This window comes from Misgurnus anguillicaudatus, chromosome 1 (genome assembly GCF_027580225.2).
Source record: "Misgurnus anguillicaudatus chromosome 1, ASM2758022v2, whole genome shotgun sequence".
In the NCBI taxonomy this organism is placed as follows: domain Eukaryota; kingdom Metazoa; phylum Chordata; class Actinopteri; order Cypriniformes; family Cobitidae; genus Misgurnus; species Misgurnus anguillicaudatus.
Genome location: NC_073337.2, coordinates 464,966 through 486,586, shown reverse-complemented (window position 1 = coordinate 486,586; position 21,621 = coordinate 464,966). Strand labels below are relative to the sequence as shown.

At 37.5% G+C, this 21,621-nt stretch overlaps 1 protein-coding gene across 7 annotated transcripts in view; it reads left to right on the top strand.

Moving 5' to 3' along the window:
* Positions 1–21,621, top strand: part of sbf1 (SET binding factor 1) — a 137,146-nt gene that overhangs the window by 80,055 nt on the left and 35,470 nt on the right. For all 7 annotated transcript variants that reach the window (XM_073871334.1, XM_073871297.1, XM_073871263.1 and 4 more), the window contains 11 exons: positions 848–956; positions 2,363–2,476; positions 10,567–10,641; positions 10,838–10,951; positions 11,131–11,259; positions 11,474–11,572; positions 11,690–11,894; positions 14,253–14,369; positions 14,555–14,700; positions 15,672–15,740; positions 16,955–17,116. In XM_073871334.1, coding sequence (XP_073727435.1) covers positions 848–956; positions 2,363–2,476; positions 10,567–10,641; positions 10,838–10,951; positions 11,131–11,259; positions 11,474–11,572; positions 11,690–11,894; positions 14,253–14,369; positions 14,555–14,700; positions 15,672–15,740; positions 16,955–17,116 — 1,339 coding nt within the window. The remainder of the gene's footprint in view (positions 1–847; positions 957–2,362; positions 2,477–10,566; positions 10,642–10,837; positions 10,952–11,130; positions 11,260–11,473; positions 11,573–11,689; positions 11,895–14,252; positions 14,370–14,554; positions 14,701–15,671; positions 15,741–16,954; positions 17,117–21,621) is intronic.

Genomic DNA, 21,621 nt, shown 5'->3' with positions numbered 1-21,621 from the left:
GTATATACAGGGATTTGTCTAGATCACCTTGTTATCGCAAGGTCCTCATGCTATCTGTTCATGTATTCCTCCCCAGAAAGCCCAGTTTTTGCAAAAACAACAACATTGCATTCAGAAAATACTGTGCTTTCCTAGTTTATTTATATAGTATGTTGATTCTTATAGTCAGTAAGTATTTATGTTATTATTTAAGTAACATTATAATGGAATATAAAGGATGGATAACTTTTTTGTATTCCAGTATCATTTACATTAGTCAAATGAGGTCTAATTTTATATTTATTTATCTGATATTATAAACAGTGGACTGGAGTCCTAACGTCTCAAAACAACCAGTTTTAAAGTCTTGAAAATAATTAAACTTTATTTCCATGTTTAGATTTTAAATCACATGTTTTAGGACCTCACTTTATATACCAAAAGCAGTTTAGTCTTACTGTCTTTTATATTGTTAAAAACGAAATTATTACATTACTCTGTCTGTAAAATTCAGTTTGAGTCTCATAATCGTATTGTATTTTAGTCATTGATTTCAATCTTTCACCCTACTCCGACATTTTAAAGATAACAAAGTTATATTTTTGCAGTGTTTACATTATTTAGGATAACTGTGTTTAACCATAAATCACAAAAAAAAATTGAGCTGGATTTTTAAAATAATTATTTATTTCATAATAAGAATTATTATTATTTTCAAAGGCCATTTGTCAACTAGAATATTTCTGATTATTTTTCAGCTATATAGAATTGTAAGCTTTATTTAACCAAGTTAGGCTCTTTCTAAACTAGTTTAGGTCCTCTAAACCTTTTCATCTCATCATCTTTCATGTCATGGTTTTCTCTGCAGTTTCACATATGTTCCCATCTTGCCGGGAAAGCTGCTGGAGGTGCTCAGCACTCCGACGCCCTTCATCATTGGAGTCAATTCCCACTTCCGCTCAGAGACGCAGGAGCTGGTGAGATCTCTGCCCTTCTCTTCCTTACGTTCTCTCCTCATCACCTGGCTGAACTGATTAATTTAATATGAAGCACAGCATAGGGGAACAGTTATATAAGGTTTAGTCAGATATCTGACATATGGTACTTTGCAACATTACTGGATCATGCTACATGCTGTTTCATGACATACAGCTTGGGATCATATACAAGAATATATATATATATATATATATATATATATATATATATATATATATATATATATATATATATATATATATATATATATATATATATATATATATATATATATATATATATATATATATATATATATTAGGGGTGACCCCGAATAGTCGAAGATTCGATGCATCGATATGCGAAGCCTATCAATGCATTTGACTACCAATCTCACAGTCGAATCGTCGCAGATGTGTTATGAAAAGAGGATCCTTTAATTTTGGCCGGGTGCACTGTGCACAACTCTGATTTCACATATAACAGCTTTCTCCCAATATATTAATATACAGCATATTATTATAATTCTGCAAATAATGTGTGAAGTATCAGCTTTCAATTAATATTTTTAAAATGCGTTAATAAATCCAGCAACCCCTGTGACCGGGCTACACGTCCATAAGAGGTTCCTATGTTAATAAACCATTGCCTCTTTGTTTCTACATTTAAAAGAAAAAACTGGCAATTCTGGCTATACTTTCATTCTTTTAATAATTTCTTCATTTTATTTTATTTTATTTTATTTTATTTATAAATCACTCTGGGTTATCTGATGTATCTATTTGGCTTGTGTTTTGTTTTTGTGGCATTTGTTCTGCACTTTGTTACTTCTGACCTTATTTTATTAAAAAAATGTATTTATTATAAACGTAAATTCTGATCTAATTTAAGTCTGTACATTTTGGATTGCTTTTCATTGTATGGATTTTGCACTATTGCGTGCTGGCCATGCTTGCGCATGCAATTTAGCCGAACGTGCTAGGTGCTTTTTTCAGAAATATTGCTGAATCGTTGTGCATTGTTGCAGATCTGCCAGTAAAATTTGTATGTGGGTTCCCTAGATGATGAAATTATTCTTTCAGTACTTAAAACAAAACTAAAAGCTCTTGGACCATAAAAAAATCAATTCTTTACTGATTTCTACACTATTGGATGAAAATGTAAATGTTAAAGCTACATTTGTTTTAGTTTCTCAAATACTTGAAAGATAAATGCTAATGTTTTAATGTTTTGTGTAACATGTTTAGTAAAATTTAAAATGTATTTTTTTAGTTTTTAGTGTTGTAATTTATACTGTTTTAAATGTATACAAGTATTGGCATTAACCCAGTCGATTTGTGTTTTTAATATTTGGTATTTTTGTTTTCTAATGTAGTATTTATATTTCTGCGTGCTTTATTAACAGCTCGACGTCATCATTGCGGATTTAGACGGAGGAACGGTGACCATTCCAGAGTGTGTCCATATATCTCTGCTACCTGAGCCTCTTCAACATCACACACAGACCATCATCTCCATGGTAACCACTTTGTGATTTGTTTAATTTAACAAGTTATGAAAAAAACGCGGCTTATAGACCGAAACATACGCTAATGTTAAATTGTATATAAGTGTGCAACTATTCTACCAATTTTTTGCAAATAAATGTGGTAACAAAAACACACCTTGTATGTGAGCACATTTGCCATCTTTGAGCTCCTTTGTGTAAAACTTGCGGAGAGCCACTACAGCTAATGGTAGTCATATTGCGAGGGACACGAGTTTTGACTGGCTTGTTAATGTTTATTATGAAATCCAGAAAGACCTGCATAATTTGTGCAGTTTGGGGTTGCCATAATAGCTGGTACAAACGCAGTCAATCTCTACAAAACATTTGTTTTAACCATAATACACGCACAAGAGCTGAATGTGTATGTGGCGCACATGCAACCATTATCTGTATCCACACATCCATTCAGTAAAACCTTTCATATAGACACTGACAGTGAACAATAAATACAATAATTGGTCAAAAACAACTAATATTTTGCTGATAGAAATATGCTGATTTAGCTGGTTTATTTATTCTGCTATATATTATTACAAAATGCAATTACAGTACAGAATATATACGACAGGGGTGTCCAGACTTTTTTGTGTGGTGATCTACTTTTAAAATGATAAAGCCGACAAGATCTACCTGCTAAAAAGCACAGTTAAATTTTTTTTTACAGTTACATTTATTTAATGACGATTTAAAAGCGTATTAGGACTATACTGCATATCTCTACATTGAATTTAAGGCTGTCCCCATTAGGCTACTCCATTCTTTTTGAGGAGTTAAAAAAGTCATTGAGTACATCTCAAGTACAGTTTAGTGAAACAAACTAGAAAAAGACAACAGTATCAGAAGCCTAAAAGAGCAGTGCGACGCGGCTTTCTATTGGTAGGCAACCACCGAGTCAGCTGTCTTGTCAATCAAATATTGAAGCGTGAGTGCTCTTTTGCTGTTAACTGTCATATTAGCAGAAACTTTAAAAAGAGGGCGCTTGTTCTGACCTTGTTTGAGGATTAGAGGTGCACAAACACAGGAGAGAGTGAGCGAGTGGAGTCCGGTTCTTCAAAGCAACTGTAAACTTCCCTTACCACAACGTAAGGCCCGCCTCTCCCCTAATTCGATTGGACAATGGAAAGACGCGAATGATGTCCGGCGCTTCTCCGCTCTCAGCGTTCCTTCAAAGGCGCGTGCTGCGGCCGGTGGCAAAAACCGCAAGGCGCTCAGCGCGCATAAACATAGCTTAAACAGCGCGCAAATGCTCCCTGTCCATAGAATATCATTCAAAAAAGGCGCCTGCAACTGCCATAAACGCCTTTGGTGTGATTGGCCCCTCTCATAATGCCTATTTCGCCCTCTGTTTTCCGATGCTCATGGAGCATTATATACAGTTAACTTATGTGCGATCTACCGGGATTGCCTTTGAGATCGACTGGTCGATCGCGATCGACGTATTGGACACCCCTGATATACGACATAAACTGCTTATTAGTTAATGTTTATAATAGTTCTTAATGTGCTTGCGCATGCTTTAATGAAAAAGCAAATTATTTCCTAAATTACCTGTCCATGTCTCCCTTTAGTGCGCAAGAAGGTAAAACAAACAAAAACAATACTAAATGAATGTAATAAGCTTATATGCTTATTATGATTTGTTCAAATAACTCATCATGTGTTGAATGAGAAAGAAACTGCTGCTGAGTGTCAGGAGAAAGCGTCATATTCACGTGGTGAGCTTGATGTGTTACCTTAGAAATTCAAACATTATAACGGTTAATTAAAAAAAGCAGTTTATAAAAACTCACTCCAGAGGGACAGTTGGGACATGTATGAAACAGCTCTTGTTCTTTTTCATGTACAAACAAGTGGTCGACCCATATGGGTTTGTTGATGCCCGATGCCGATATTAAGGAAGCAATGTGGACGATATTTAAAATATATCATTATAGTAACTGAGAAACATACAAACAATTAGTGAAACTAAATAAACATTGATTTTGCATATTTATGCAATATTTTCTTAATAAAAAAATTTTAATAGGGTTTTTAACTCCTTAAAATTAAGAAATAAATTGCATGAAGTTACTTTACTCAGTCGGCTGTAGTTTCACTTTCTTAAAGTTAAATATATATTACTAGACCATAAAAGATTTGTTTCTGTTCTTTGTCTTACAAAAACACGACAAATTGCACAGCCTAACGTATATATTTGCCTAGATAGAGGCGTGTAGCATCAAAACAGAACAATCTCACACACATGCCACACGCACTGCTTTCTTGCTGGACATCGAGTGACGCTGGTTATTGCGTGCGGGGAAAACCGCATCTTCTTTTAAAAGGTACCGACAGCAACGCACACATCCGAGGAAGAGCTGGTGTTGTGTCAAAGTCTGTTTCCTCTATGTGTTTCTTATAGTGTTTTCATCACGTTACGTTAAATTTATTTAGAAAAATTTAAGATTTTAATTGGTTATACTAAAAAAGCAATAATATCATGTGTTCTATAATACAGTTTATTAAATATTTCATACTTTTCCAGTTTTCTATAAGGGTATCTCTTTTAACATATAGCCTGTCTCTTTCTTTTTGTCTCTACTGTTTATTTTAAAAATTGTAGGTTTTTACAATAAGAAATATTTATTATAATATAGAATAAATATATATTATACATATAATATAATTCATACTGTAAAAATTATTGACTTACCATTAAAGAATAATATATACATTTCATACATGCACACATTTACATCTCAGTATCGATTAAAACTTTTAATATATATAAATAATAAACGTATAACGTGATAAAAACGCTATAAAAACACTACTAAAGGGAAACAAAGAGGGAACAACAGCACAGGTTGCGGGATTTGTCACTGTTTGTGAGGTAAATTTGTTTCAGTATGTTGTCGGCAGTTGTAGTTACTGCTGTGCTGTGGATATGAGACCTCACCGAACTGTTTGAGCGACACTTTGTTGCTTGACGGACTCGGGAGTGTTACACACAACACAGTATCATGTTAAAAAAGGGAATGATAATTAGTTATCTTACCGTCTTTTAGACACTGGCTGTGTGTTTGAATTTGTGCAACGCCGTATGAGCCGGTCGCCGTGTGGCACAGGGCTTCTGTAGTAGTATTTAAAACATTGGGTTGCTTTTCTGTCGTGCATCAACCAGTCTGTGGGTTCCAGTCTCGAGTTTATCCATTTTGGAACACAATGCTAACACACTAGCGTGACCAAAACCGGAGAATTTATCGGCCAAATGGAAAGATTTATTGGCTGAGACAGACAAAAAAAAGTCGAATTATCAGCTGATATATCGACCTTGGCAATATAGTGGTCGACCTAGTACAAACACTCAACTGACTTTCCCATTGTAAAGGTACTGGTATGCCTTTGTGCTTTTATAATTTCACTTCAAAGACCTGTCAACTCCAAGCAACAACACAAAATGATTGAATATATCTTCTTAGGATGTATCAGGCCACTTCTTAGTTTCATCCTCCCACTGGGCTATACGTGGCTTGTGTAGTAAATATTTACCATAACTGTTTTCAATCATGTTTGGTGCGTGTTTCTGGATGAAGGCAGACTGCTGACAGCGAGTCGTATTGACAGAGTTCAGGGAAACCTTTAAACTAATGTCAAGTTAAAAAACTATTTCGCACTTAATATGCTTGACTAAAACGCACGCACACTTCAGTGCAGTATACTGTAGGTGCAGAGGTGGGTAGAGTACCCAAAATCTGTACTCAAGTAAAAGTACAAGTACTTATACAAAAATGTACTCAAGTAAAAGTATCAATCTAATTATTTACTTGAGTAAGAGTAAAAAAGTATTAGATGAAAAACTACTCAAGTAGTTAGTTACTTGTTACTTCCGATCTGATAGAGAAGTAGCGCAAAAGCACTGAATTTCAGACTACTTGGAGTGTTTTCACAAACCTCTCCTTAAAAGTCTTATTGTTCTGCTTATATACAAGTAAAGCAGCCTATCTCAGTCCTGCAATGGGTGCATTAACATCACATAACGTGTCATTTGAGAAAAAATCTCAAACACACACACACAAAGATGTTTTTCTGACGGTTAACTCTGTATTTATTTTCATGTTCACAACACAGACTTGTCAGCATCTGCCTTTAAACATGCAAACAGTAAACAAAAAAAAACGTGTGTGTCTGTTTGTTATCATGTTTTTATATGAATAGGTTATTTTCATTGCCATTAAAGTGCAATTACTGAACATAAACAGAAGCTTAATAAAAATGATCATTTTAGCATTTCATATGGAACTTATCTGTTTGTGCAAATCAACTCTACATATTATAATATATAAGACATGTTTCTTTAAAAACAAACTTTATTCTTTCATATTTATTCATTCATTCTTTAGGAAGGATTTAAATAAAGTACAATCCCGTTTGAATTTTCTACACATTAGTGAGGTGTCCGGATTTGTGTATAAATGCAAGACGTCCTTACATTATGCTTTTTAGTTTGTTTAGTTGTGGGGAAATGATATGGAAATGTGAACGTGCTGTTTGTATGGTTTAACTTATACTAGGTTTTGTCATCGCTTGCACAAGACTGCATATGGCAAAAAAACTCGGAGACGGAGAGTGTGTGAAATGACCATTAATAGTGTTCAAATAGACATGTGACACTTACTTCAGGTTGGATCTTGAATTCCTGTACGCTGAGATGTCAGCTCGTTTATTGAACAAAGCATGCATCGCATTATGAAACTATTCTTTTTGACCTCTTGGAGTGAAAACATAGACCGAATTTGAAGCCATGCAGGATCTGCCTCCGATATCTCGCACAACGCACACGCGTTGATCTGCTTCTCCTATCATCTATGCGTGGTTGTGGTCGCGCGCGCTAGGGGTGACCGCGCGGTCGCACGCTAAAGGGTGACGCAGCCTGTCTCGCGAAACTTTTGAACACGCCCTGTATAATCTTTTAAAAAATATATATTCATTAATTATTACCATTTGACAGTAGCGCAGTAACGCCGCCAAATGTAACGAAGTAAAAGTACAGTTTTTTCACTAGAAATGTACTTGAGTAAGAGTAAAAGTACCCATCCTTAAATTTACTCTAAAAGTACTAGTTACCCAAAAAAATGTACTCAAGTAAATGTAACGAAGTAAATGTAATTCGTTACTTCCCACCTCTGTATAGGTGCGATTAAAGTGTTTACATGGCTATATATTAAAAACCTGTTTTAATACGATTATACTTGCTGCAATTATGAGCTTAGTTGCATTACTTTTTTTACATGAGGTAAAAAATAATCGCAATATTGCCAAAATCCTATTATGATTGCATAACTTGGTCATTGTTTTCTACCGGCTGGCTATTGAAACAGAAAGGAAATATGTCACTTCCGCATTTGAAAGTAAGGTGGATATGAAGGTTTGAGAATTCTGATAATTGTGTTAACAGCTGCCATCTTCCGTTTTTGAATCCTGTGCCTTTCCAATTAGCTAAGTGATTTTTAGCTCCATCTTTGCACAGATGAATAGCAGATTGGGAAGAAAGCAATCTATCTGTAATTTGGGCAGGTTGCTTCAGGAGCGCTCGTACTAACAGATGGTTTAGATATCGATACTCATCTTTTTTAACCTGAAATGGCACTTTAGAACGCGGAGAATTTGTTTTTGTACTGTGATATTAAATCACGGCGTTGCAGCCAGTCAGATTGTATGAAAAAATTATAAGGACATTGAAGATCTCAATCAAATCGTAGTTTATTCAGTAGAAGCAGTAGCAAAGTACATGAAGCACTCAGGGTTCATCGAAGTTGAAGTGAACCCTGAACAAAATCAGTCTTAACACTTTATACAGTTTAAAATCTTTTTCCCCACCCCTAATGCTAACGCTGTACCTTTTGAGATGTAAACCAAGAATGCCAATGTTAATGGCCACTCTCACTCTTTGTTCTCACTTTCTTACAGTCACCAAACAAGTAATTAGTTAATCAAATGGTTGAATTGATCTGATTAGGCTACAGTCCTCACCCAAGCGATTGGATGATGTGTAAACAGATGTCTTTTAATATCATAGAACCCCTTTGACCCTTGTTGGTCCTCAAAATCTCACTTTTGCTCCCATACTATAATTAAAGGAACAGTATGTAAGAAATGTATATCAATTAATCATAAAATGGCCCTGATATGTCACTAGACATTAAGAAATCATGTTTATTTCAAATACTTATATCACTGACAACAGTAGTCTGTCCAGGATATTGTCATTTAAAAAGTGGAGTTGCAGCCCTCGACTGATGTTTATGTTGTCATGTTGTGTATTGGCCACCAGTTGTGTGATTGCAGTACCAGTTTTAGCCACAAGTTTTGTGATTGCAATACCAGTTTTGGCCACAATCCTACATACTGTTCCTTTAAGATAATATATATTTAGGTTATCAGTGTATTGCTTGGACAGAGATTACCTCTATAATAATCAAGCCTGTTAGGGGGATTAGCTTGTTTTAACACCTAAGTTCGAGTGGAATCTGTTTAGAGGCAGTCTGTAATTCGTACGGTTATCTTATGCATTAAAACCGCAAATGGAGTAAGATTTCGGACCAAACGCAAACACTAAAGCTTACATGTATTGCTTGATTTTTTTTTTGTGTCACTTCAGTCAGAAGACGCACACAAAGCCACAGTTCATACCTCCCCCCTGCCATCAATTCACAATTGAGGGACGGGCGTGTATGTGATCACAACATGCATATTGTCGCTACCTGATGAAACTTACGTATGTCCAAAACGGTTACTTTTCAGGAAGTGAAATCAAAAGCAGTTGAATGTTGCGTTGTCATACTTGAAACGGCATCTTTACATGTAACCATATTCTTGCCAGTGTAATGATATAATCCACATTTGACCAAAATTGAGTTTAAATGGACATACGTGCATATTTTACAGTAACAGTGGTCGATACGCGTTCTCCCAATCATTAATTAAAATGGTCAAGTCGCGTTTCATATTGACAGATGAATACGCTCAGTTTATTAAATAGCCTACGTCTTAGTTTATTAAATATGCTTAGTTTATTTAATATTAATTATAAATTTATTAAATGTCTCTTGCAAACTATGAAGGGACAATGAATCAATACACTGACATGGTAATGCTAGACAGCAGAGGGGTCGGTTTTTGTTGAAAAGTGGTGGGGACAAAAGATCTGATAAAAACATTACTGCAGGACGGGGAAAAATATTGAATAACGGCGCATCAAAAATGGGCATAGCGTTGGCCAGTCAACAACAAGAAAATACTCAGCATAAAACCCTCAACAATGTCGACTGCACACATGTAACAGTCCCTGCAACACCAGCTCAACCGAACAGTGCCAAAACACCATACCGTAGAAAACAGCAGCGTGTTTAGATGACATTAAATCAGATGACATGATTTCACAACTTTTCATTGGCCATTTAGGTATGTGAAGCATACTGTATACGGAAATGAACCTGGACATTCAATCTGTCTAAAAATCTCAAAATCGGCAAAATGGACATACGTGGTTTTCATCAGACAGCGACGATATATATGAGGTCTTAGATGAAGAACCACAAGTGGAGATGCACAGTGGCAGAGCCAGAAGGGTGTCCGGGTTGACATCTGACTGACCACCCCGGGTGCCACCCCAAATTATCCCCAGCACTTTATTAATAACACATATTAAGAGAATAGACTGAAAGAGTGTGCATAGTGTTTGTTTTTCTATGGACTGAATAAAGTCTATACTTATATATATATATATATATATATATATATATATATATATATATATATATATATATATATATATATATATATATATATATATATATATATATATATATAATATATATTAGCTGTTCTTTTTTATAGCAAACCTCAGCGCCATTTTATTCTTGAAGTGATCTTTTTACTGTGTGATTAGATTTAAGTGGGTGTAACTGGACTGCAGCCTTGAATTTGAAAATGCTAATGGTCTCACCTACTTACATAAAGTGTCAGTTAAAGGAATATTTTTTTCACTTTAATCCATGTAAATGATTTTTATGATGTAGGTTCTAGATCCTGAACTGGAGGTTGCTGATCATGCATTTCCACCCGCTGTTCAACCAGCTACACTGAAGATTCAGGTACTGAAGCCATCCTGAACAATCCTTTCTTCACCTATAGAGATGTCAAACAAGTTTACAACCTTATTGCTCTAATTGAGCCCTCTTTTTAGGGATTTTTGTCCCGCTTGATCTTCAGTATGATATATGAGATCAGGTGTTTCTGACTGGCCCTTTAACTGTTGGTAATAATGGATGTGGTTTTTGTGTATTTCAGGATAAGGAGATTCGAGCTGTCTTCCTGTGGCTGTTTGCTCAGCTCTTTCAAGGCTATAGATGGTGTCTTCACATCATTCGAATCCACCCAGAACCAGTCATACGTTTTCATAAGGTACTGCTGAGCCACTTTTTCATTGTTGAGATGCAAATGAATTCATTAAGGCATTCAAAATCCAATGTTAGATTGGAGTTTGAATAATAATTGCGTTTAACAAAATGTGATGTGCCTTTATGTAAAGTCACTTTGAACTACATGTACAGGAGCTTAAAAAAAGTTACTTTTCTCTCAAGGCTGCATTTTTGGGGCAGAGAGCACTAGCTGAAGATGACTTTCTCATGAAGGTGTTGGATGGCATGGCCTTTGCAGGCTTTGTGTCAGAGCGGGGACCACCGTACCGAACCACAGACCTTTTTGATGACGTAAGTCACTTGTCACACTGCAAGGTGAAGTTGCTTTCTTCTGTATTGACTACATTTCACCTGTACCTGTAACTTGATTGTTAGATCATTGCATTAACAAATGTTGTGGGTTCAATTCCCAGAAAGCACACACAATAACGTGTAGCTTGAATGCTTTGTATTAGAGCATTTGCCAAATGTAATATTCTCTATCCGTTGTGGTTTTTCACCATAGCTTATAGCCAATCAAGTTGAGCGCATTCGACAGGACGTGGGAAATCCTCAAAAAGTTATGAAGCATATCAAGGAGCTGGCAGAACAACTTTTTAAAAATGTATGCATGGTTTCGTAACACTTTTAAATTTAATTATATGCAAAGATACATTGATTTTAAGTTAATAGAATAATCTATTGTAAATTAACATTTTTATATTTCTCTCTCCTCTCACAGGAGAACCCGTATCCTGCGGTGGCTATGCATAGGATGCAGAGAACAGCTGAAAATGCAAAGCCCCGTGTGCCACAGGCCTCTTTTCCGCATCTGGACGAAGTTGCCGTGCAGCTCTTTATAGACCATGCAGCCGCAAAACTCAAAACCGCACCACCTGTGGTCAAGTCCGAATTGAAAGGCATGGTGCCATCTGGACCTCCACTGGGTTAGTTTTCCTTATTTGGGTATTTTAATTCAATAAAATTTTATTTATATAGCGCTTTTCACAATTGTTAAATAGCAGCTTTACATGAGTAGATGTAGAGGAGAACACAGAAAATCAATAGATAATATAAGTAGAATATAGCGGCTAAGGTTAAACCATACAAGCAAGCGTATTAATAATGTCACGTATACAGTAAAGGGCTAAGTTGGGCCAAAGTTGGCTGACTGTCCCGGGGCCGAAAAAATCCCCTAGGAGAAAACCCGGTGGGAAAAACTCCTAGAAGGACAAAAACCCTTGGGAGAAATTAATATATATGTATGTATATATATATATATATATATATATATATATATATATATATAGAGAGAGAGAGAGAGAGGGAGAGAGAGAGAGAGGGAGAGAGAGAGAGAGAGAGAGAGAGAGGGAGAGAGAGAGAGAGATACGGTAGGGATAGGAAGCGGGTAAGCGGATAAAACTGGTTCAGCCAGTGGTCGTTGGTCGCGCATCGGCTGGGCATCACGTTGAAGGACAGCCAGTAGATCAGTGGTGCGATTACCTTCACAGCAACAGGAACTGGGTCTGTTTGTCTCATTGTCCTCATGGTCGAGGACGAGACAGGGAGGCAAAAACAGAGTTCTATTAGCGTAGGGGCTGTTCGCATGTAATGCAAGTGTCATACATTATAGTGGTTTAAGTCAGCTCGGTACCAGACAGGCTAACTTTACCCATATGAGGTATGTGAGTGCTTTGTTCTAGACAAAATAACTACTGCGGGAAAAGTACATTTACTGGACATTTTATGTGAATGCTTTGTTAAAGAAGAATGCCTTAAGTTTACATTTAAATTGATTGACTGTGATACTCTGATACTCATACATTATTTGGTAAATCATTCCAGAGCTTAGGGGCCAAGTAGGAAAAGGATCTACCACCTTTAGACACTTTTGATATTCTAGGGATAATTAAGTGACCCGAATTTTGTGAGCGCAGTTTACGCGGTGGATTGTATTCTGATAGTAGTTCTTTAAAGGTGACATAGCATGATTGAACGGGGTATTTATCCTTGTTCAGTGATGTGACATGTAGACAATTTTTTTGTTTGGGTCTGTAGCTTCCTAAAAACCTCTCAGATAGCTCTATTAGGGTGGGGGATTTTAAACAAGTGGTTTTGCACCTATTTGGCTCCCCCTACTGGCTTAACTTGCAATCTCATTACTGATTGGCTGACTTTGCTGTCACTCAAAAAATGTAGCCAATTATTTTAAAGTGGAGGGGCAGTGAGATGCCTGTGATGTCATAAGCATCAGTTTTTCAGATTGGGCCATTTTCTGGCTGACATTTCTAAAAGAGGAATTTCTATGAGACTGAGATGTTTAGCATGTCTAGCACTTTTTGTATGTTCGTGAATGCGGGTAGACTACCATTATTCAACAAAGACAAGGTAAAAATGGTTTTTCATTCTCTGTCCCCTTTAATATATGAGAGCGCTAGGCCATTTAAGGCTTTGTAGGTGATTAGTAATATTTTAAATTGTATGCGATATGCAGACAGCATATGGCGTATTTTTGAGATATTTCTAAGATGGAAGAATGCTGTGCAGCAGACGTTGGAGATAAGACTATCGAAAGATAGATTGCTGTCGAACATTACGCCTAAATTCTTAACCGTGGAAGATGGCACCACCATATTATGTTTGGAGCGATTTGGTTCAATAATAAGTATCTCAGTCTTATTGGAGTTTAGCATAAGAAAGTTATGTTCCATCCAGTCCCTAATATCACTAATGCAGTCTGATAGCTTAGCAAACTCAGCCGCGTAGCAGTGAAAACTTATGTTATGTTTCCTGATAATGTCTCCTAGAGGTAACATATATAACGAGAATAGGATAGGGCCTAGAACCGATCCCTGAGGTACGCCGTATTTAAGGGGGAGTGATATGACTCTTCCTCATTTACATAAACAAAGTGATATCGATTGGTTAGATACAATCTAAACCAGGCAATCGCCTGACCACTGATGCCAACATAGTTTTCTAGTCTGTTGAGTAAGATTCTGTGATCTATTGTGTCAAAGGCTGCACTAAGTTCTAGTAATATAAGGATTGAGATTTCACCACGATCGGATGTTAATAGGAGGTCATTTGTAACTCTAAGCAGCGCTGTCTCTGTGCTATGGTGGGGCCTGAATCCTGATTGGAACTTTTCATATGTATTATTATTCGCTATGAAGGTGTGTAGCTGGCTTGCCACTACTTTTTCTAATATTTTAGAAAGAAAAGGTAGATTTTAAATAGACTAGCCAATACTGGTCCTAACAAAGATTGAATTGTCCTCTAAAGAGTTTTTCTCTGGTTTCAAGGCGACATAGTGGACAGGAATGGAAATGTACTGGCCAACAGTGCCAGAAGATTAGAAGTGGTCAGGAACTGCATTACATACATTTTTGACAACAAAATGCTGGAAGCCAAGAAGTTAAGTTTGTGATATAATATCAAGAATAATATCAGAATAATAATATTAATAATATGACTTTTTACCTAAACATAAGCCGGGATTCATTGCACTTTGTTCCGGTGAAGGTTAACATCTCAGTTTAGTTTATTGCAAGAGGCTTTGTGGGACTGTTTGTGTATTAACATGGGCATGTGTGTCCACAGTTAATGCCTGCCGTGTTAAGGGCTCTGAAAGGTCGAGCGGCACGAGTGTGTCTGACCCAGGAACTCAACCAGCACGTTCTGCAGAACAGGGCCGTCCTAGATGACCAACAGTTTGACTACATCATTCGTATGATGAACTGCACCCTGCAGGTAAAAAGCGGAAATCCTATCCGTTAGGGATGCTCTGATCAGGATTTTTGCAGCCGATACTGTGTACCGATATTTTTACTTCATGATCATCCGGTTCTAATGTCCGATACTGATTCTTTAAGTTAAAATGCAAGCTCTTTGATGACTGTAACTGTTAAAAAATTTCTAGATAAAGTGATACCACAGATGTTGCCTTTGTTATATTATTTAATCAGGTATATTATTGTTTTAATAGAGAACCAAAAAATAAGCACAACAAATATTCCTTCTACAAAGAGCAATTTAATTTGCCTTTAAAAAGGCTTATGTACTGCATAGTCTTCAGTGTATAAAGTAAATATACACGCATTTGTGTAAATTACAACAGTTCTTTAGTTACTAGCAGAAAGTGATATTATTGAGAGATGAATTGGGTTACTGTAGCTTTAAGACGTGAAAGAGATTGCTCTGTACTGATGGGCTGAATGTCAGGCTGTATCTGTATGCGCGCGTCTGGTGTACGCGGACAGGAGCAGCTGCAAGTAAAAAGAAACTTTAAACTGTCAAAACTTTTAAACACATGCAAATAATACTTTTGGCATGTAGATGTAATATCCGTGATATATATATGTGTTGTATACGCTGTTTGATGGGGGTTGTAAAAATGCTTGCACTTCGTAAAAATGGTCTCCAACTGCGGCCGCATTCAGGAACCCTATGATGACAAAAGTAAATAGAAAGATTGGCTCAGGAGATCGGCAAATTTAGCGAGTACAGATCGAGTCATTTAATGCCATGATTGACTGATACTGACCTGCGGCCGATCGATTGGAGCATCCCTACTATCCAATAAATCCATGTAAAGCCCCAATAAATCCATGTAAAGGCCAAAAGTGTTATTTATCAGTTGTAATAAGCTAATAAGTTCATCAAGCTCATGTAGATGGCTGTATCTAAACTATGCTTTGATCTGTGTGTGTCTGTAAATTCAGGACTGCTCGCACATGGATGAACATGGTATAGCTGCTGCTCTCTTGCCTTTGGTCACTGCCTTCTGTCGGGTAAGGATTGTACAAAGCAATTACTACTAGAATATTATTGTGTTAAAAAACGAATAAATAAGGAATAATTGACGTCAGGACGTTGAATTATTCAAAAATAATTCACACCCAAGGTGGTAATGCAGCACGATGCGAAGTGGAGTGTGCATTATATGCACGGGTGTGCATTATTTTCGAATAATTCAAAGGATCGGAGTCAATTATTCCTCTTACACCACGGTTATCATAAACATTGCTCTGTTGGCTTTTTTTTAAGACATTTGACACGTTAGGTGTGTGGTTTACGTAAGCAATAAGGTTCGAGAGGCTGTTCTGTATCGTGAATAAGTAACGGCTGAAGGGCATTGTTAGGCACTTGCCTCGAGTACCTTATTGCTTTTATAAAACAGTTACCTGTTTATAAAGAAAAATAATCAACACCCATGGAACATTTCTCAGCAAATCAGAATAAAGCATTCAACCGGCCTGTGGTATAATGTTTATTATTATAATCCTATTTTTCGTCATTGTATTAAAATGGGGGGGCTTAAAAATGATATTTATGGGAATATGTTTGTTAAAGTTTAAGGGCTCGTTATAGTCGTGCGTAGGTCCTACGGCGTAGCTGCGTCGGTTTTCATTTATACTTTTGCGTCGTTGTCCGCGTCGACGTGCAAACACGCGCGCAGGCCGCTGGTAGGCAGTAACCACGCGTGTAACCACAGTAGCAGCGCGAACGCCAAAGAAGAAGAAGCTTTGCAAGTTAAGCCACAAACGAAGAAGAAACAGCAACTTGTTGTGTATAATTTGAGAAGACCAGCAATGATGGAAGTAAATAAACAGCGACTTTTGATGCAGTTTGTGTTAAATCACTCCTCAACTTGGCCATTTTTTGTTTTCACCGTCGCAAACGGAAATACCCATGACGCAGGTTTTTTTACCTGACGGGAGGGGTTCTGGTGGACCAATCACAGCGCTTGCGGTCCGCGTAGAACTGACGCGCTGTTAAAAATTTTGCGAGGTGCGCGTCAGGCTACGCACAGCTACGCACAGGCTACGGCGTAGAACCTACGCACGACTATAAATCGCCCTTTAGTGTCAACAAAATGTGTTAAATTGTTTTTGTGTTAATAATCTTAGGGTTTACATGGGCTTTTCTCTGTGGCAAGCTGCTCTGTTCTTCTTCCATCAGTGAGTGAGTGAGTGTACAGCATGTGTTTTTGATTTTGTTACAGAAACTGGGAGGAGGCATCACTCAGTTCTCCTACAGCTGCGTTCAGGAGCACATGGTGTGGACCAATATGCAGTTCTGGGAAGCCATGTTTTACAGTGATGTTCAGAAACACATCCGGACCCTCTACCTGGAGAATGAAGAGGATGGAGACACGTCCACCAACGTAAGGGGGAGAGCCCTGCCAGTTTCTAATTTTTACCTAATTGTATTTCATTATGTTATAGTAGGGCTGTGTTGAAAAAAATCGATTCACCGATTTTGAATAGATTTTCATGTTAATTTCTAAACATCGATTCGTAACTTAGAGGATCGATTTAATAATTAATAACTTAAACTTGCCGCGTCATTGAATTCACGCATGTGCACGAGGTGGAAGGACATTAAAACAGTAACATTAAAAAAGCGGTTGTTTTGAAAACTCTAGAAATGCTCAAAGCTGCGATCTATATGTAAAATAATCCACTTATAACAAATGAATGAGTTATTTGTGTAATTTTTATAATAAGCGCCATGCAGTGAATCCACCGCGGGTCTCCAGCGAAACGTCGCGCACAGCGGATCGCCAAATAAAGAGTTCTTCTCGCACATAATGCTAATAGTTGTAAAGTTTTCTGAACTTTAAGCAAGCTAAGACAAAACTCGTGTTTATATCAGTTACACGTGCGCTGCTGGAGCGATGTAGTTTGACGCCTAATTTGCTTATAGTACAAACATCTTTGATTAGAAAGACGAGAAAGAGACGCAAATGTTCAATTCAATTCAATTTTATTTATATAGCGCTTTTCACAATAGTTAATTGTTTCAAAGCAGCTTTACATTAATAGAAGCAGTCAAAGCACAGAAAAACGACAGATACCACAACATAATACAGGATAGCATAAGCATTAAAATTTGCTGCGGCTATGACTCGACATTATAAGCGAGCGTATTACTATTGTAACGTCTAGAAGAGGAAGCTAAATTAAGCCCAAGAAGGCTGCCTCCCCGGGGGAAAAAAACCCCTAGGAGAAAAAAAACCCTGGGCTGTTTAGCCGAGGAAATAAAAAAAGTCCTAGGAGGGAAAAACCCTTGGGAGATATATATGTATATACACACATATAAACAGATAAGGAGATTAAGCGGGTTTTGCCGGTGATCGTTCGTCAGGCATCAGCTGGGCATCATGTTGAAGGACGACCAGTAGATCAGAGGTGTGCCGACTTTCACATCTACCGGAACTGGGTCTGTTTATCCCATTGTCCTCAGGGTCGAGGATGAGACAGGGAGAGAAAAACAAAATCATATTAGCGTAGGGGCCGTTCACATGTAATGCAAGTGTCACACAGTGATGTGGTTTAATCAGCTTAGTTTCAGACAGACTAACTATTGCGGCATAATTATATTATCCACAGTTGAGGATTTTGCAAATTGGGGGCCCACTGCGGCGGTATATATGGTAACTAAGGGTCACCTTCTGATCTTTATGAGAAAATGAAACCTGTCGACCCGTTTGACTAAGGCCTGTAACCCCACTGTCGTCGTTAATGCAGGTTCAGTGCAAAACGGTTCTATATTGCATACTATTTACAAGACCACGAGAAAACGCCAACATCGCAACCTGACCACACGTGTCAACCCGTTTGACTAAGGCCAGAGGCCCCACTGTCGTCGTTAATGCAGGTTCAGTGGCAAACGGTGGCAAACTATTTAATGCAATTCATTTTGAAGTGTTTATGCAGATAAGGGGTTTATTTGTTTATTTGGTTGGTCTGTGTTATGACCGTGAGTGCTTTGTTCCGTACAAATAACTATTGTGAGTTAAGTACCTTTACTAGACAAATTAGGCGAATGCTTTGTTGAAGAGAAAAGTTTTAAGTCTAGATTTAAAATGATCGACTGTGTCTGATTCTCGGACATCAGTTGGTAAATCATTCCAGAGTTTAGGGGCTAAGTAGGAAAAGGATCTTCCACTTTAAGACACTTTTGATAGTCTAGGGATAATCAAGAGACCAGAATTTTGCGACCGTAGTGTGCGTGATGGATTGTATTCTGATAGTAATTCTCTAATATATGAGGGTGCTAGGCCAGTGGTTTTCAAACTGGGGGCCGGGGCCCCCATGGGGGCCACAAGATGGTGCCAGGGGGGCCCCAGTTTTATGACATTTTATGAAATACATTAATTTATCATGAATTCTGTGTAACTAAACCTAAAAAGAACTAAGTTTTTGTATAATTTTAGAGTTTTAGAACAGTTTTTGTCACAAATTTTCTTTAGGGGGTCGCGAAGGACTGCATCGTTTACAAGGGGGGCCGCACGCTGAAAAAGTTTGGGAACCACTGTGCTAGGCCATTTAAAGCTTTGTAGGTAATTAGTGATATTTTAAATTGTATGCGATATTTAACTGGTAGCCAGTGTAACGATGCCAGAATTGAGCTTATGTGGTCATACTTCTTAGATCGAGTAAGTACCCTTGCAGAAGCGTTTTGAACTAGCTGAAGCTTGTTTACTTGATTTGCATGGCATCCCCCGAGTAGCGAGTTACAATAGTCTATTCTAGAGGTCATAAAAGCATGGATAAGCTTCTCTGCGTCAGATGTAGACAGTATGGCGTATTTTCGAGATATTTCTAAGATGGAAGAATGCTGTGCGGCAGACGTTGGCGATATGACTATCGAAGGATAAGTTGCTGTCGAACATCATACCTAAGTTCCTAACCGTGGAAGATGGCACCACAGTGCAGCCATCTATGTGCAACTTGTAATTTGACATATAATGTTTGTAGCGATTCGGTTCAATAATAAGTATCTCTGTCTTATTGGAGTTGAGCTTAAGAAAGTTATGTGCCGTCCAGTCACTAACATCGCTAATGCAGTCTGTTAGCTTAGAAAACGTGTGTGTTTCGCTGGGATGTGAGGAGATGTAAAGCTGGGTATCATCCGCATAGCAGTGAAAACTTATGTTATGTTTCCTGATAATGTCTCCTAAGGGTAACATATATAACGAGAACAGGATAGGACCTAAAACCGATCCCTGCGGTACACCGTATTTAACCAGGGAGTGATATGACTCTTCCTCGTTTACATAAACAAAGTGATAGCGATTGGTTAGATACGACCTAAACCAGGCTAGTGCCTGACCACTGATACCAACATAGTTTTCTAGTCTATTGAGTAAGATTGTGTGATCTATTGTGTCAAAGGCTGCACTAAGGTCTAGTAATATAAGAATTGAGATTTCACCATGTTCGGATGTTAATAGGAGGTCATTCGTAACTCTAAGCAACGCTGTCTTTGTGCTAGTATGGTGGGGCCTGAATCCTTATTGGAACTTTTCATATGTACTATTATTTGTCGAGAATGTGCGTAACTGGCTTGCCACTACCTTTTCTAATATATTCAAAAGAAAAGGGAGATTTGAGATTGGTCTAAATTTATTAAGCTCTCCCTGATCAAGCTGTGGTTTTTTAATCAGCAGTTTAATAACTGCTAGTTTGAAAGCTGTTGCAACGTATCCTATTTCTAGCGATGAGTTAAAGATATTTAGAACCGGGGTTGACACTTTAAGTAGTTTTGTGGGAACGTGGTCTAATATACAGGACGATGATTTGGATGATGTAACTAGTCTAGAGAGCTCATCTATTGTAGTAGGTTTAAATGAATCAAGATGTTCGTATGGTAGTCTAGTGTTAAGTGAACTAATGGGTAGAGTGGTGGCTGCCTGGGTAGCTACGATGTTTTCCCTAATAGCCGTAATTTTGTTAGAAAAGAAGTTCATGAAGTCGTTACTATTGTGTTGAAGTTTACCATTGGTTTCTGTTTGTTCTTTGTTTCTAGTCAGTTTTGCAACTGTGCTAAAGCGGAAACGAGGGTTATTATGATTCTCATTTATAAGCTTGCTAAGATAGGTAGATCTGGCGATTTTAATATCCTGTCTGTAGTGTTTAACACTCTCTTTCCATGCTGCACGCCATACCTCTAACTTTGTGCTTCTATAATTTCTTTCCATTTTCCTAGTTGCCTTTTTAAGGGCTGCGGTGTGATGGTCATACATGGAGCTGGCGGTTTTTCTTTGATTCTCTGTTTTCGAATAGGAGCACCGGCATCCAATGTGTTAGATCAGACATCGTTTAGGTTTTCTATTACAATATCTAGATCGTCACAGTTATCTGCTACATGTTTAATTTGGGACAGGTCTGGAAGAGTGCTAAATAAAGCTATCTTTAGTGGTGGAAATTATTGTTCTGGCTAATCTGTAGCATCTTGTGGATTGAGTGATCCTATCTAGAAGTACAGTGTATGACACAAGGTAATGGTCAGAAACTGCATCACTTTGAGGTGATATTTTGATGTCATTAATATTGAGTCTGAGTGACAGAATTAAGTCTAATGTGTGCTTACGAGTATGCGTTGGCCCTGTCACGTTTTGTCTAATATTGAGAGAATTTAGAACATCCATAAACGCACGTCCTAATGCATCTTTTGGGTTATCCACATGAATATTAAAATCACCAACGATAAGAGCTTTATCTACAGTGACTACAAGCTCAGACAGGAAATCTGCTATTTCTTTAAGGAAATCTGCATGGTGGCCCGGAGGTCTATAGATTGTAGCTAAGGCAAAAGAGAGCTGTTTGTGGTTACAATCAGTTATTTCCATATTTAACAACATTAGTTCAAATGATTTAAATT